This window comes from Strongylocentrotus purpuratus, unplaced genomic scaffold (genome assembly GCF_000002235.5).
Source record: "Strongylocentrotus purpuratus isolate Spur 01 unplaced genomic scaffold, Spur_5.0 spur5_scaffold_9, whole genome shotgun sequence".
Taxonomy (NCBI): Eukaryota; Metazoa; Echinodermata; class Echinoidea; order Camarodonta; family Strongylocentrotidae; genus Strongylocentrotus; species Strongylocentrotus purpuratus.
Genome location: NW_022145615.1, coordinates 28,902,924 through 28,920,239, shown reverse-complemented (window position 1 = coordinate 28,920,239; position 17,316 = coordinate 28,902,924). Strand labels below are relative to the sequence as shown.

The 17,316-nt window shown below is 38.1% G+C and overlaps 1 protein-coding gene across 1 annotated transcript in view; it reads right to left on the bottom strand.

The window, feature by feature from the left end:
• Positions 1 to 17,316, bottom strand: part of LOC100892346 (leishmanolysin-like peptidase) — a 33,380-nt gene extending 16,064 nt beyond the window's left edge. The window contains exons 1-11 of the mRNA XM_030977223.1: positions 17,110 to 17,316; positions 14,764 to 14,892; positions 12,703 to 12,782; positions 12,344 to 12,452; positions 7,512 to 7,702; positions 6,107 to 6,194; positions 5,429 to 5,523; positions 4,208 to 4,322; positions 2,635 to 2,751; positions 1,990 to 2,177; positions 1,420 to 1,537 (exon numbers count right to left, since the gene is read on the bottom strand). Coding sequence (XP_030833083.1) covers positions 1,420 to 1,537; positions 1,990 to 2,177; positions 2,635 to 2,751; positions 4,208 to 4,322; positions 5,429 to 5,523; positions 6,107 to 6,194; positions 7,512 to 7,702; positions 12,344 to 12,452; positions 12,703 to 12,782; positions 14,764 to 14,892; positions 17,110 to 17,253 — 1,374 coding nt within the window. The 5' untranslated portion in view covers positions 17,254 to 17,316. The remainder of the gene's footprint in view (positions 1 to 1,419; positions 1,538 to 1,989; positions 2,178 to 2,634; positions 2,752 to 4,207; positions 4,323 to 5,428; positions 5,524 to 6,106; positions 6,195 to 7,511; positions 7,703 to 12,343; positions 12,453 to 12,702; positions 12,783 to 14,763; positions 14,893 to 17,109) is intronic.

Genomic DNA, 17,316 nt, shown 5'->3' with positions numbered 1-17,316 from the left:
GTATATAAAGTGTATAAATGCGAGAAAATAAAATATGGTGAAATACACATGGAAAAAACAATCTTAAAAGAAAAAAAATGAACTAAATGTATATTGACCATCAATTTAGGTGCACAAAGTGCTAATTGGAATGCTACAAATGAATTCGAATGCTAAAAGTACACCTTCGCGATGCACTGTTAGAAAAAAATTAAACAAGTTGTTTAAAATTTTAAACAACCCCGAGTTAACCGGTGAATCGCTCAACGTTGTTTAAAAATTAAACAAATTAAGGTTGTTTACATTTTGAACACTTAGTTGTTTAAAAATTAGGAAACCTTTTAAACAACAGTTGTTTAGTAATAAAATTGCACAACTCGGTTGTTTAAAGCAAGTTGTTTAAATTTTAAACAATAATGTTTAAATTACTAAGCAACTGTTGTTTATTCAGTATTACTGCACAACTGGGTTGTTTAAAAGGAGTTGCTTAAATTTTAAACAGAACTGTTTAATGGTTATTATCTGGTTGTTTGAATTTGTGAAATGACCTACTGGAACCACTCCTGCAATAATCACAACGATTTATACACTGCAACATGCAGAGCTTGTTGCCAATTTACTTCAACATTTGTTCATCATATTCATGGCAGTGACAGACAACATTATTATTTGTCTCTATAACTTCACCTAAACCCCATCGGCGAAGCCGAGAAGAACCAAGTCGTCGCCTTGCCCTTGTTCCGCCATTTTCGTCTGCACTGCACTGCACTAGCACTTGCACTGCACACACTAGCACTGCATGCTTGCATGTATTTTGTACGTACTTTGTGCATATCGCATGTGTGTGCGCAAATAGCAATCGCGTATCGAGAAAATATCAACGACGCCCCCGGGACTTTTTAAACAACTCTGTTTAATTAAATATTTTTGTCTTTTAATACATAGTTGTTTAAGTCAATCGAGCACTGATTTTTCGATTTTGAACAACGTTGTTTACTTTTTTAAACAACATTATTTTAAACAGTGATATTTTAAACGCCGTTCTAACAGTGTGTCAGAAATCGTTTTGCGCCAAATCGAATGACCAAATAGCGAAAGAAGCACATTATTCATTAATTTGAATAAAACATACATAGATTCTAACGAAAACTTCATAGATTTGAAACTAGAAAAAGGAGTATAAACCCAAGGTATATCTGACAGCACTAAAACCGTCGAATTTGAACGCAAGACAAATTAATTTAAATGACAAACTCGCGAATTTGGCCGAAAAATCCTTAACCCAGGAATTGCCAGGTACCCATTTACACCTGCGTGGAGAGTTGACATATGGATTAATGTCTTGTCAAATGAATTAAGTGCCGGGCTGGGTTCCGAACACTCAACCCTCATACAAATTAAAATCTTCTCCGACGTTGAACTCTAAATCCTTGTCGGCACCTGATATTGATCCGGCAGTGGTTCATCGTGCTTTATGTTAGAACAGAAGGCAGCATTGCCTTCCACGTCACAGAGCAGTTCACGGGGTTTCTCGCAGTACGGGCTTAGAGACAACCCTCTTCATGACAGACCACGAAAAAGAAAGTAAAAAGAAATCCAATGACTAGCAATAAATAAATGAAAACAAGAAGTGTTCAATATATTGAAGGGCCTGTAATCTCTGTAAAAAAATCTCTTCAGTTTCTCAGTTTTGTTCACAAGAAGTATAATACTAATCAAAAGGTATTTTGGATTAAGTACGAATATATCTAAATTGCTCTGGTTTGCTTGTAGTTACATGTACATATATAACTAGGTTGAATTTGAATTCAGTATACGAAGAGGCCCAATAAAAAAAAGCTGGTTGCTTGACATTAGTATGAAGTAATATATTCGACATTGTTGTGTGTATCGATATGTTTCTCTATATTTCTCACAAAATACCACATTAAACTTTATAAGTATTATTTATCAGTCGCCTCTCGTTCTTGTATTGGTTTCCTACTCAAGTTTCTTCCCCCGTTTTGTCACCTGTTTCTCTGAGTGTCCATCCACCATTTACAACTCTTGTTGACAAAGCCACACCCGAGGTCACGACCCCAAGTGAATGGGTCAGCGAGGTCATAGTTCGCCTTATACCATCCGGTATCTTCGAGGAATGCCAAAGTGAAACGAGAGAATTTTCGCCCATTAGTGACATACGGCCCCATTGACTCGGTCTAGCAAACAAAAGGTAAACAGTAAGTGCTAGTTATTACTTTAACCTTTACCCTTTATCATTAAGCTGATTAAGTTGGGCAGAGACACCATAACAAAGGTGCCCATGGAGGTTTTGCAGCACGGGGGTTGGCAGAACATAGGTTTGTCTAAACCTAGCGGTATCGGAACATACGGGTGTCGGTCTTGGAACCTACATGTAGGAGTGTCGAACATGAGGGTATTGAAACATAGGGGAAACGGGACACAGGAGTAACGGAACTTAGAAATGTCGGATTGGCGGAACTGACAGGGAATGTCAATTTCAGAAAATAGGGGTCTCGGGACATGGTGCAAAAATGTAACAGATACAAAAGCTGTAACATCTTCAACATTTTGATCGAAATTTAGATTATCATCATTTAATGTAATACGTAATTTTACAGTTGAAAACGAAAAATGACATCTAAACAATCCTACCGGCATCAATCGGGACTCAAAATGACTGAGAGCACTTCCAGATGAAAACCTTCCATAATCGTCCTCCAGTTCGACTCCCTCAATGGTATCACATCCGTAGTATTCACGAGCTTCTTTCTACAATGATGAAAACATATCTATATCTTTGATCCTTTGATCTGAGCAGCACTTGTGTGTGTTTGTACGTGTATATATCCACGTGTTTATGCATATATCATTTAGTTCATATATACGTATATGAAGAGTTTCATTACAAAAGGAACTAAATCCACTTTGGATACTTCTGAGTAAATCGCCTTTTTTATTTCTCCACTTTCCCTTTAGCCATGTACCTTCATGTTCATATATATGTTAATGATGTCACCCTGGACTAATAATATATGATTAGAAAAAATCTACCAGATATTTCTGATTGTTACCATGTCTAATTAATGACTAATTTTTTTCATTGCACATGTCCGTCTAATGACGCCGTAAGGTAAATATGTATATATATATATATATATATATATATATATATAGGCGTGAAGAAAATGGTCTAGGAACACCCGTTGTCATGTCAGAGTTGAGAATTCTCGCACTTTTATATACATATGTGTGTGTGTGTGTGTATGTATGTGCGGGTGTGTGTGTGCGTGTGTGTGTGTGTGTGTGTGAGTATGTGTGTGGGTGGGTGAGTGTGTTTGTGTGATGGAGGGGGCAGGGAGGGGCAGGGAGGGGGCAGGATTGTTCCAGTTTTTTGTAATATATATTAGTGAATAACATTTACAATTGACATACTTTGTTGCTAAGTTATATTTTCTGCAAATAAATTTGTGCTTAATTATGTTTATGTAAAAGCATCAATATTGAACACGTTTATTTTATTCAATTGTATGTTATGGTTTGTATTACACATTTGGAGAAATAAAACAAAATTTAAAAAAAAAAAAAAAAGTGTGTGTGCGTGTGTGTGGCGGTGTGTTTGTGTGTGTATACTGCGCAGATTAAAGATAATACTCATCACACAATCATTGTAAACCTAATTTCATTGTCTTTTATATGATGATTATGTAGTAAATAGGAACATCAATGTGTAATGTGGTATTTGAAGCAACTTAATCGAAACAAATTGACAAAATCTTAATAAAGAAAAATGTACATTTCTTAGAGAAAGGCGTCTTTAAACATACATCCAATCATGATGTCTAAGGAACAATTATAGGTGAATATTTTCTTCGGATGAAATGGAAATAAAGGATGGCGGTTATCATCTCAATCATCAGCAGCACCATCATCATATCATATTCATAATGATAATTATCAACATAATCATTATTATGATCATCAGTATGAATACCACCATCATCACCGTCAACAACATCAACATCACCATCAACATTATCAACAACGTCATTATAAATACCACTCACATCAATTATAGATATTATTATTATCCTCCTTTCCCTCCTCCTCCTGCTTATCCTCATCCTCATTCTTATGACAGAGATCCTAATCGTCTTCTTAGCCGTCTTCGTAATCAGAATGACAGTATTTCTGTGATAATTTGGAGTATGATTTTGTTTAAACTTACCACAAGGTTAGGTGTTACCATGATCGTCACGTTTCGTTCTATTTGACCCCCACGGATATCCCAATCTAGGGTTTGGGTTCGAGCTACACGGTCACTCCATTGAAGGTATCCCACACTGTAAAAAGTATGCAAAAAGGTATTATCAAATGAAGCAATTTTATTTCAGCCATGATGTGATACATACTATCATCAAACTTGAATTTCTCGAGCGGTTCTAAAGATATCGTGTTAACGAGAAAGTGGGACGGACAACCCGAACATACAATGCCTCCGGTAGATACAATTTTTAAAAATGACGCCATTGTGTCGGGGGAGTGGTCGAAGGGGATCATACCTCTTCCTGTTTTACTATGCAATGATGTTCGAATTTTCTTTTCTTCAAAAAAGGGAATACATGCGTACTCATTGGTTGGAACCTATATGTGTTTTGTCTTGCTCTTTCAACAAAATCCGCTAAAAGTCTCACCCCCCCCCTTTTTCAAAACGGAATTCCTATCATGTTCACACGTACACAAGTTCAACATTATAGTGCCACTTACTCTAAACCAACTAACATAGCCTTTTAAAACATGAATACACCTCTACTTATTAATATTCCAGCCTTTGATTTCTCAGAAAATCTCGAAATTGATCAACAAATGATAATTACCATCCATTTTCCACAGATCTCACGCTTGTTGGGATACGCCCTTCGAAAACAGATAATACGGTCACGTGGCTTGATGACGCATTTGACGTCATTGCGGGCATGTCCGATTTGATAATTTCATAATTTCATAATTAGGAATGACAAAATTGCCAGAAACGTACTGGGATTATCAAGTGCATATAATATTTCGGATAAATGTCTTCTTTTTTTAAAAATAAATATCATAGTTTGCCTTTTTAAAGACGTTTTAATGTCTAAATCACTCTCCTTTTCACTGGAGAGGCTCCTGCAGTGACGTCATATTCTATTGCGCAATACAGCTCCGAAACTGGGCTTTTTTTTCTGAGCGTTCTGAGTTGTCATTTTTAAAGCTAATTCAAGAATTATTGATGATTTCTAAGAAACATGTACGGAATCTCCGTCAAAAATTATTCTACAATTTGTTTTCGTTTTTAGCCCGTTTTGGTTCGAGTGGCCCTTTAAGCTAAGCCACAGACAGACAAACTGGCAGACTGTTTTTTTTAAATAATAAATTTGGACATATTTAAAGAACGTATTCTTGTTGACGTTACCTGCTAAATTCAGTGGGGAAGCCATCGTCCCCAAGGGGGGTCAAGGGGTCCCCATTTTGATCCCGGAAAAGAGCATACAAGCCTGGTGAGATACCCTGTAAGAATACGAAACGAAACAATGTTTAAGTGGAGTTCTGGTCGTGCGATTGCATTGTGAAAGAAACTATGTGGGATCGATTCGAAAGAGGTTGACCATTTAGCATATAAGTATTCGGTGTGTATTGCAAGGTTCTGGAATCATAAAAATGATAAGAAATTTGGCCCAGTCTTGGTAGAGCTACAAGCAATGTACACTGAAATATGAACATGGGACTTCACAAAATGTGGCATAAAATCCGTCCCGATTATTATGCTGCTACATGCCATATTTAGAATATTAAGGCATTTGAAGAACCATGCTTTTCAGGGAACATTTTTCACCTGATGATCTTCCCCACTTGCATGATTACAATGATAACGATCATTACGTGCGGACTGATAAACATTAGCTAAACAACTACCTGCGGCCATCTTTTTTGTTTAGTTGTTTTACAAAGGTGGTAGGGTGAGTAACATAACTTTCTTTGGACCTCCGAAGGGAGTTATATTTTCCAAGTGGTTATATTTTTTTATGAAGCGTGCATTGCTGAGGGGAATGAGCACGAGGGATCATATCACTCTCTATCTAATATTACTTACTAGTGCATGGTAGATTTCATGTTGTACTAACACTGGGAGATCTGTTGTTGTGGCATCTGGACAAATGTTGATGAACCCTGCAATAGGCCTTAAGAGTCGGAGAGCAATAAAATAGTAACACATAAATCCTACATCAACATGATAAAAATTGTGCATTACTATCACTATGGTAGCATAACAATGCTGTTTTACAGAGGGGTCCCTATAGACATATAAGACATGTAAATATAGTACAGGAATAAGGATAACTTACCCCCCAAAAGAACTTACAATAATGACAAGATCGAATTGGAGTAAAACAAAAAAAAGGAGAGAAAAAATTATGTATATTTTTGGTTTAAATAGCTTACATAATAATAGGATACCTAAACAGTAATAAGAAGTCTGAAAGAATTTATGACCAGTTTGAAGTAATTTTGTGGTATGAGCTTAGGAAGAAATACATAACAGGTAAAATCGGTGCTAGAAATGAATGCCCGACTGTAGCTCAGTCAAAAATGCAATTTAAAGAAGTATGTTTTAAAGATAAAGACCAGTTATAGTCATGTAGCATTGTGAAAGAAACAGTATGGAATCGATCACAAAAGGTTGATCATCTAGCATGTAAGTATTGGTATGTACTGCAAGGTTCTGGAATCATCAAAATGATAAGAAATTTGGCCCAGTCTTGGTGAAGTTACGCACTGTACACAAAAAGATGTGCACGGGACTACGTGACACGTGCGCGATATCTATCAGGTCCAAGTAGATATAATAATTTACCAAATATATCAATTAGTAGGCGGTTTCTCGGCAAAATGTGTATCATCACGTATTAGTCAAAACATATTCTTTCACATAATTGGTAATAACAGTTTCCATTACATTTTTTGAGAGGGGGCGTTTCAAAATCTGGTCTCTACCTTTTAAGATGCTATATCCCTTTTGGAGCCAACAGCGAATTCTGTAGAACTTTGCAAGAATTATAAATATGTCATGTATGTCCTATCTGTGAAATGTAAACGTTAGCAGTGTCCTAGTATACAAATTATGCAAGAAAACCCGTTTACTTGCTAGACTTCACTGTCAGACACTATTGAGTGACTGACTGCCTATTTTTTCTTCTTTGGTAATAACTTACATAAAATGAGCTGTAAAGGGTACATGAGCATTTGTCTACATCAATATGACCATCTGAATAAATAATTGTCCTATGGGAAAACAGTAGAGCACTATAACACTGAGTTCCCATAGGACTTATATTTATTCAGACGGTCATATCTCAGCCAATACTTAACATATTCAATTGGTTTTTAAACATTTGGACATTATTTTTGATGCTCTTTTGGAAAATGAAGAACAAATTGAGAAATTCTAAAAATAGATTTTTATGACGTCACAGCTTCGGTATTCTATATAGCCCTACCTATTCAGTGTCGGGTAAATAAAGCACGCACTAGCAAAGCCGATGGTGTCTCCCTGGCAGGGACCACCGGCAACGGAGGTGACGTAGAGAACGTAATGAACGTCGCTCACGCCTCTCTCGGCGGGTCCTCCTGGTTCGGGCACGCAGTCGTACTCTGTCCCGTTCTCATACCGCTTGCATGTGGAGCACGGCTATATAAATTAAAGGGTATAATTATAATAATTAAAGTAATTATAATGATAATTATAATTTTACAAATAATTATAACACAGTAATAGCAATAAAGGTGATACTACTACTACTACTAATAATAATATTCATTATAATAATAATGATGATAATAATTTTAATACTACTACTACTACTAAAATAATAATAATAATAATATTCATAATAACAAAAAATAATAACAATAATAACATTAATAATGATAACGATAATAATAATGAGAAGACGAAGAAGAAGAAGAATGAAAACAATAATAATAATAATTGTTTTTACCAAGGAAAGCGTCATTAGCTTCTATGCTGTCCTTCCTGAGGGCCCTGCAATTATTATCACCCCAGCGATTGCACCTTGCCAAAGTACAATATAGTGCCGGGCTGAGATTCGAATTCTCAACCCCTGTATTGAGCGTCAAGTGAATGCACCACTATACCACGACACCTTTCACATGAAGGTCCTGAATAGTCTTTTCAACTTACTTTTTTTAAAGCTGCAAAATCTACTGCAATCGATACTGTACGTGGCAGGACAATTCATTTTCCAATTTCATTAATTTTTGTAATAGATTGTATTTGTATGATTGAACTTGTGCTAACAGTCATCTAGCTGGATAGGTTGGCGTTTATTTCATTAATGATTAAATGAATACCATAAAATAGAAGTCACAGTTCAATACTTATTCCCGCTGCATATAATTAACAATATCACAGATTTCATTTTAACATGCCTTTTCAAAAAATTAACTATAATAGTCGTTGAATCTTGTGTAGCCCTCAAGTCTGGCATATTGCCACTCCTGGCGCTCCCTTAGCATTGTATTATTATATTACCCCGGCTTAAGCACGGCTACAAGACAGCGTTCGAGCATTCGTAATGAATTATCTCCTGTCGGATACCCATTTACCACGCCTAAGGTGGAGTTTGGAAAATGAATGAAGAGTACAATGATCAATATAGATTGATTTCTTGCCAAAGGATATTAGTTTTGCGACAGGGAATCGAATCCCCTATAGCTACCTTCACTGTGAACATGACGGAAAGAGAAAGAGGACAAAATATACAGTTCCTCATTCTACCCTCAACAATTGCTGTGGTAGACAAAAGAAGATCCTTCACTACTATTATGTAAAAATGTGTAGAACAGGTGTCACATGCATATTAACCTGTTATACTCATTTTTAAATAATAGCAGTAAAGGGATGTTCCTTTGTCTACCACATCAATTGTTGAGGGTAGAATGAGGAACTGTATATTTTGTCCGAACAACGTGGGCGAGGAAGTAAACCAACCACAAATAAAGTTTTGGCTTACGAAATCTATGCCTGCCCATCACTAGGCGTTGTAGCGTGCGTCTGTAATCCAGCTACTTTTAGATTTAAGGCAGTGCCTTAAAAGGACATCACACGTATAGCAGTCCATTAGGTCGACGTGCAAATCTAAAGGCCCGGTCATACAGAGGGGACGCATGGGAAACGCACGGCCAGCGCATTGGAAATTTGCACTTTTGGTCTGTGCGTTGTCGTGCGCCCAACTTTTGTTGAAGCTACAGCGAGCTGACACCAAATGCACAGCGTGTAGCTAGCGCGTTGTGCGTATACAGGGCGTGTGCTCCGCGTATGTCTGGCGCTAGTCTAGCGCGCTCCACGCATGTCTGGCGTGCCTTTGGCGTGTACATTCATGCGTCGAGCTCCGCGCACACTTTTGAGCATGCTCAAAAAATCCCGACGCACACAGCGAATGACGACGAATGCACAGCGTGGGTCCAGCGCGCTCGACGAACGAGTAACGAATGATGACGCACGCCTAGCGAACGACAACGCACTGGCCCAAATTGCAAATTTCCAATGCGCTGGCCGTGTGTCCCCCATGCGTCGCCTCTGTGTGACCGGGCCTTAAAGTCCAAGTAAGTATCAAGCTGATTCAGCCGAGGACGCATGTTCGAAACTGAGTCACGTCTTTTGGACGGTGACATTTAAAGGTCGGTCCCCAGACGTAAATAATCATATCTGAATGATACACGTCTGTAAAAATCCAATACACACACACACACACACACACCCTGTTATTATTTGATATATATCTCTCTTTAGAAATCTAGCCATCTGATTGGTCGAAATTGCAGTCGTCATTTTTAATATTCCCGCAAAGAGACGAACACATATAGTCAATAGTTCAAGAGTGATATCCGTTGCCCCGGGTAACAGGCCGCATAAATCAATTGTGCTCAGATCCTCATTGGTTTACGTGTTAAAATTGTCTTTGTGCGAGCGCGGACACCATACAGTGCTTTTTATCTGCGATTCCTAAATGATTGAAACTTTCAGTCGTTTTCAAGCGAAGATAAGCAGACAGTTTCTCAGATTTGCCGTGATGTTTTAACCAATCTTTGCTCAATAAAAGGATGAAGTAAGAATTCTTGGTAGAGTTTTGTTTCAATTCGGCATATAAAAGACTTATCGACTGCTTTAATATTCGAGGCCTGGCTGTTTTATATGCTCTCTAGAGGCACGCCTCTGGGTCATGGCTAGATGCGCGCACGTATACTATTCATACTAAACTATTATGGCTCGTGGAATTTTGAAAAATAATCCGAAGCTTCGTAAAATACATGCCATGCTTGAAGGCAGATATGACGCTTTTTTAAAACAAACTATCACATTATTACCGACATTCTACCCCTTGGCATGTTGGTTTGCATTCATACGTTGGTGTCCTACCGCGGTTTTACGCATTCTCGTTCCCCTGTGAGCGTGTGAAACGCAACGTCATTCGGCATCTGCGGTGTATTTGTCTTTTCCTTTCTCCATTTTGATCGTCCTGTGTCAGTGCTTTATTGCAAAAATCTCTGAGCGTTATTGATAGATTTTTGTCTTTTCCCTCCTTTCCAATTCGCTCTATATTAGGTTTGTGTTTAGTGAGGAAAGTAAATCTACTTCTGATATAAATCACCCTGGTATGAAACTAGATTTGGGTGAACTCAATACGACTGACGTTTTGTTTTCAGTTGTCTTTCCCACCCTGTTTCACAGTTTGGTTTTCTTCGTTGTCAACACGTAGAACGAGAATGCACGTGCATATTTTAAAAATCACCTCTTCCCCTTTTTTTCACTTGTGCTTTCTTCTTGGGAAATCTTCCAAAAAGACACGTGTTGTTGAAAAATATGACTGATGTAGCCTACTTCATGAACTTGAGATTGATTAAGAGAGTTGTGTTAAGAAGACAAAACTTCAACAAATCAATCAATATTTATTTATAATTTGCTTTCGTGCTTGCGATATATTTTCTCTCACGGGAAAAAGTTTTGATGCAATTAATTAATACAATTCTATGAATTTATTTGTTTGGTTCTCTCAAGTAATTCGGAGTAACGTAAACAATATGGACTTTAATTTAATCTTATTGCATTTTTGTTACAAGGTTTTCAAATAGCTTGAGATTGTACAAAAACATTTCATCTAAAACGAAAATCTAAGCCCATGATACGTAAATTTTCGGTTCTTTAATGAAAGAACTAACACGAGTACCAGGCCCTGTAGATAATTATTATTTGACGAAAATATATCGGTATACTATATTATGCAGATAATTATGTGATTTCAACTTTTTGGAATCACATTTAAACAACTGGGTATAATAGTCATGAAATATAGTCATTTAGGCCATTAAGAAATGGTCAACATCACCGCCAACAAATTCCGATAGATAATTAACATGTATATAATTTTGTAATATTTATTTTAATTGATAAATAAATGAGGTTGCGAAAGGAAGTGAAAACTTCTGCATTTTAAGGAAATCGTATCTTTACAATCATGGAGCAATGGGCTGCAGTAAAACAATTACGATTTACAGCATCTTGACTTTGCATCACAGCTCTAAATAGGCAGGCCTATAATCCTATTCGATAATGTTTAGAATAAAACAATAGAAAACATTACTATTGAATTTTGTATTAATTCATTATGACCCATACGAAATGTTATTTTCACCGGTCAGCTTTACCTTTAGTTTTTTTTCTCAAATTTCATATTTTCAATAAACAGCAATCAAGTTCTTTTGGTCTGGATATGTTTAATGATATCCCCAAAAGGGTCTAAATCTGTATATCCCCCCCCCCCCACGATATTAGCACATCCTGCTATGACCCCTCGGCGCGCCGAGTTCCCTTGAGCATATAAAACAGCCAGGCCTCTCAAAGCAGTCGATATCTCTATAATATGATATGATGTATTTTCTATCCTAGACCTACCCTATGCCCTAGTAGTAGTGATGACTACGTATAGAGGTGCTCGTATTTAAAAAATAATAATTATAGGCTACATCTAACAATTACTCAAACATTTTTGTTCATCAAAGTTCATAATTATTGTCATTTCACTTAACATTCTAAAGGCATCACAGCGATATAAGGGGCAAATTGAATAGAGGAATTTTCCAAACGTGCAAGAAAAAAGGTGTCGTCTATCTTCAGATTTTAGGACGCTTGTTTACTCCAAATATTCTGACATGCCCCTAAAAAGGGGGCACACTTTGGGCGTCATGTTGGCCATTTCTTGCTTTTCGGGGGGGGGGGCTGCAAGGGCTCTGTGTTAATACAATCACTTACTTGTAGATGGTGTTCGGGCAGCGTAGCTGTACCACAATCCGCCACATAGTCGGCACATGTACAATTGACCACTGTTCCATTATCCACATACGAACCAGTTTGACACTGCCTGTTAATCGATAGAAATAGAAGAATATCAATGTTAAGAAACTATTTACTTTTTAATTTGTTTGTTTGTTTGTTTGTTTGTTGGCTTATTTTAGGCAAGAGGGAAGGGATTAGTTGAAAAATAATTTTCCTGTGATTTCTAGTCTTTGCTGCGACACGCGAAGTTACAGCGAATTCAAATATGACGCAGCAAAACCATGGCGTTGTGTAAATAAACAAACAAATAAAATCAATATGCGGGGAAGAGTTACCTGTCGAAAATAAAGTCCTGCGATTCTTCCTTCACTTGGAGTTGTCGAGATATCAAGTCCACTGTCTCTCGGGTTATATTCTAGATTTCACAAATGGAAAATAGGTGTTGGTTGATTATGATCTGGTTTTTATAGCGCTAAATACGAAATACCGTCTCTAAGTGCTTTACAGATATAATTACCCCGATCATCGGAATTATTCACGCACAATGTGCACCATCTCCACGCCCTTGGAGTAGACTATTCCTACCATATGGTCACCATGCAGGGGCGGATCCATCCGACGGCAGGGGAGGGGGCCCAATTCGTGAGAAAATAATTAGCGGCGAAAAAGCCGGCCGATAATTCGCTCAGTGGGGGGGGGGGGGGGTAGTGAGCACAATCTTTTATTTTAAAAATCCCCCTCCCCCCCCCCCCCCTTGAGCGCCAGGGGAGGGGGCCCATCTCCCGAACAAAAACATTAACGTGTATTTACACGTTTTCAGCCTGCACTTTTCAGGAAGAAGAAGAAGAAGAAGGCTTTGGTCACCCTACCAGGTCCTATTTCCTCTTATGGGTATAAAGTGGTAAATGTAGATTAATGCCTTGCCAAATCATTAGTGCCGTGTCGGGTATCGAACCTACACACTTTGCATTTCAAATCAAGTGCTTAAATTCGACTATGACAGCTCTAGGATACTATATCAATAGTTAAAAGAATTAGGACATCAAAAACATAAATATTTCCGTGTTTTGTACACAGAATTATAAAATACAAAAGCAATTTATATGAGAACTAACAAAGATGCCTTCATTATTATAAATCTTTCCGAAATGACTTAGAGGCTGGATGTCTAAAACCACCATTCATATAGTCGACATTCAAGATCCCGCCTTATCCAAGGCTTAATATTCAAACTAATTATTTCATTACTTATGATCAAATATCAGTTGTTTGAGTACAATAAAAGTCAGAGAGAAAGCCAGAAATAGCTGACTATGGTTGACTGTTTGCTGCATATATTTGTTAGCTACCCAGGATGAACGAGAAGGGTTAAGGTTAGGATTAGGGTCCGATTCGTTTTACTCCACTAAAGGAGTATTGAGCCAGATTTCTTCAGATTCTGAAGAATTCTTCAGCTTCAAGGTCAACTTTTCAATTCATTCAACTTAAAATGGCTGAAATATAATTTCCGAAATGTTTATAACAGAGCGGGATTTTCTGGTTTAAGTGGAGACATTTTAAACAAATGCCATTCACCATGTCCACGGCCATGTCGATGTATCTTGAAACACACCGTAACCTGGATCGCTATCAGAGAAACACTTTCGGGTGAAACAAAGTCAAAGTCAATATGCTAGTCCCGATTGAAAAGTATTACAAGAAAACCCATGATAGTACATGCACAGCAATTCGGGGCGTTGTCCCTAAATGCGTCAAAGTTGACGGAACAGAATCAATGACTTTTCCATATTTCAAAAGTTTACAACAGTTAGTTAATTTCTTTTAGAGTGAACATTGTTTTCTCAGATTTTCTGCATTCGCAAAATCATCTAGTCACGAAGGATCGATTTCCCTTTTTAAAAATAAGGTTGAGTTCTGGCAAAGATGAAAAATAATCTGCGAGCCATCACATTCTTTGTATGACATTTTGAAACATGACAAGAAATAGCTGAAAAGTTTACGTGGAGTACCAAATACCAGTTTCTGTGTATTGAATGATTTGTTATTAAACCGCCTTTTCCTACTTGCTCCCCCACAGTCCTTTCACAAATTGATCGCATTAGCAGTACTTTATCTTTCAGAAAATTTGAAAATTGTCATGAATTAATTTACAGCGCTACCGCGGAGCCATGTATACGGAAGTTTAAACGAGCAGCGAGAAGGCGACTTATTTAACTAGCCAATGCCTCTTGTTAAGGCCAAGAAGGCGAGAAGGCGACTTTTTAAAACTCGCCTTAGTATTAAAAAGTCGCCTTCTAACCTTCTCGTCTTAATCAAGACACTTAATTTGGTGAGTTTAACAGGTCACCCTTGCGTTTCATGTTTAAGGTCCGTAGATGTGGCATAAAACAACTTACTATGATGAAGTCGCTTATCGATGAATTCGTGACTGACTCGTCGTACCATACTTCAAACTTCATTTGTTGGAAGGTGCTGCTCTGAGACCGACTGGTCGATGATCGATGAGTGTGTATCCCTGGTTTGAGCTTTGCAAAGCAAAAAAAGATAGTAAAGAAAAAGACGAAACAAATATTAAAAGAAATGTCAGATTCTATGTATTCCATACGACCATATGCTGCCTCGTACGATTAGCGAAAAACAAAACAAAACAAAAAGAAACAAACAAACAACAGAAAGAACAATTAGCCATTACGCCTGCCACTCTCACATGACACTTGAAAGAGCGTTCAGTCGATGACGTAGCCTTTTGACAAGACCTCTTGACTCTGGCTATTTTCCACCCAAATCAGCGGCTGAGATGAATCTAGAGACCCAGGGTGAACGCGCGATGACCTCGACCGATCGAGTGGCGGTAGCTCGCTCTTCCGTTCACTCGGGTCTTCGCGATTAGTTTCTTTTTAGTCGCTCGGCGTCTATCAGACATGCAACCTTGTCTACAGGCTATCGCTGACGTAGTCTTATGTCATGCCAAGGAAGCCGTGTTGTGTGCAACGCCCGTCAGTGTCCCATTGAATAAAAACATTTCCATATTTTCAAATAAAGTCTTCATTCAATTTTTCTCAAAGCATCAAACAGTATAAGCAAATGTACAAAATGATGGATACATACATACAGAAAGGTACAATGAAAAACAAAATGTTAGTATTTAGATAAGTTGGACGTGCCTCCATGTATCAAGAAATTAAATAAACCTATCTTGTTACAAATAAATTGTTTGTTCAACTTGATCCCTTCAAATATTTAGTTGAAATATATTTTGCATACAAAATAACGACATTAAAAAGAATTAAAGTTTCTACGTGGGATGGCAAAAATCAAATTATTACATGTTCACTAAATTTGGTTTTTGAAGGCATATTTTTCAAAATCTTCTGAGAATCGACGAGTTAAGGGGGCATTTCCAAAATAAGTGTTCAATATATTCAATATCTTTTGAACGAAATGTATACAAATCAGGATGGGATATACCAACAGTCTTTAAATACTTATTGACACCAAGAATATTGTGAGTTATTTTGAACTGAAAAAACTTAATTTTGTCGACGAAAAACATTTAAAAGGAATGATTTGCATAAAACTTACCTTTGACTGTAACTTTATTGAAACCTTGATTTGATTGGTTGTTGAGTGATGCTGCCATCATGATAGTAGTTACGTTGATGGCTTAGTTACCATTAAATGTGAGTTTTATGCAACGAGGCCCATTGCTTTAAACCAAAGATATCATTTCTTGATATCGAGAATTGAATTCTTAATATCACGAATTGAACTCTTAATATCAAGAATTGAATCGGACGCCGGGCAGCTTCGTAGCACGTTTGTGCCCGCGGTATAAAAAGAAGGCCTCCCAAACATGAGACCGCGCACGCCGTGTCACACCGTAGTAGAACGCAACGCGCCGTAGCGCATCGGGCCCGTAAACCGTCTCACAGCGGACCGCCTATTACGTACTGTCATGTTTTGTTGCGTTTTTACTACGTCCTATAATAGGTTTCCCATCTGCACCTAGACTGCCGTGGCAAATTCGTTGACAGTTTAAAAATCTGGCCCGGCATCCACGGCATTGACGGTCTGTCACGTTTGCGATTCCGCCCATGCACCCCCCCCCCCCCCCCTCCCCGCGTTGTCTCACGTCCATCACGTTTTGTCCAAGGTGGAGTGAAGCGTGATTGCCGTGGCCGCCGGGAACTGTTTATGCTAAGTTCACACCGACGCCGAATTGATGGCGAATTAAATCGGCGAGCCAAGCGGCGGCAAAGCGTAACAAAGCCTAATTAAAGCGTAAAGACCGTAATAGAGCGTGAGAAAGCTTTGAGCAATTCGGGACATTCAGCAAGAGCGCCAAAAATTGTTAAACTGTTTAAAAATTTGAGGCGATCTTTCACGAATTGCGTAAAGCGGGGAGAGCATATTAAAGCTTATCAAAGCGTCACAAAGCTTATCAAAGTTTTGCTCAAAGCGTAGGAAAGCTTAACAGAGTTTAACAGAGCTTGGCTCAAAGCGGTGACCCCACTTTGTACGCTCTGTCACCAATTGACACGCTTTGTTAAGATGTCTCATCTGAGGAGATCGTGAGATTTTTTGAAAAGTAAACAAAAATGACGCCGAATTGATCGCCGATTTAAAGCGCGACATTCGGCGTCGGTGTGAACTGTGCACAACGTAGCATAACAAAAAACAAGTCTATAGTACGAAGCAGGGTGGGGTAGAGCATAGAGTCAAAGAGTGGTTTATAGCCTTACCGCCTTGAGCTCAACTTTTGGAATAACGCATCTCGGCCCATCGCCGTCCATAGGCATTGGCTCACTGAGACCAGGGAACTCCATGCTGAGACCAAAGTCAAAGACGAACGCCAAACACACTAAAGTGATCACACGCCCCTCCATGATTATGTTTAAAAGGACGATGTGTAGAAAGATACATCACCAGAATAATTTCGTGTTGTAAGA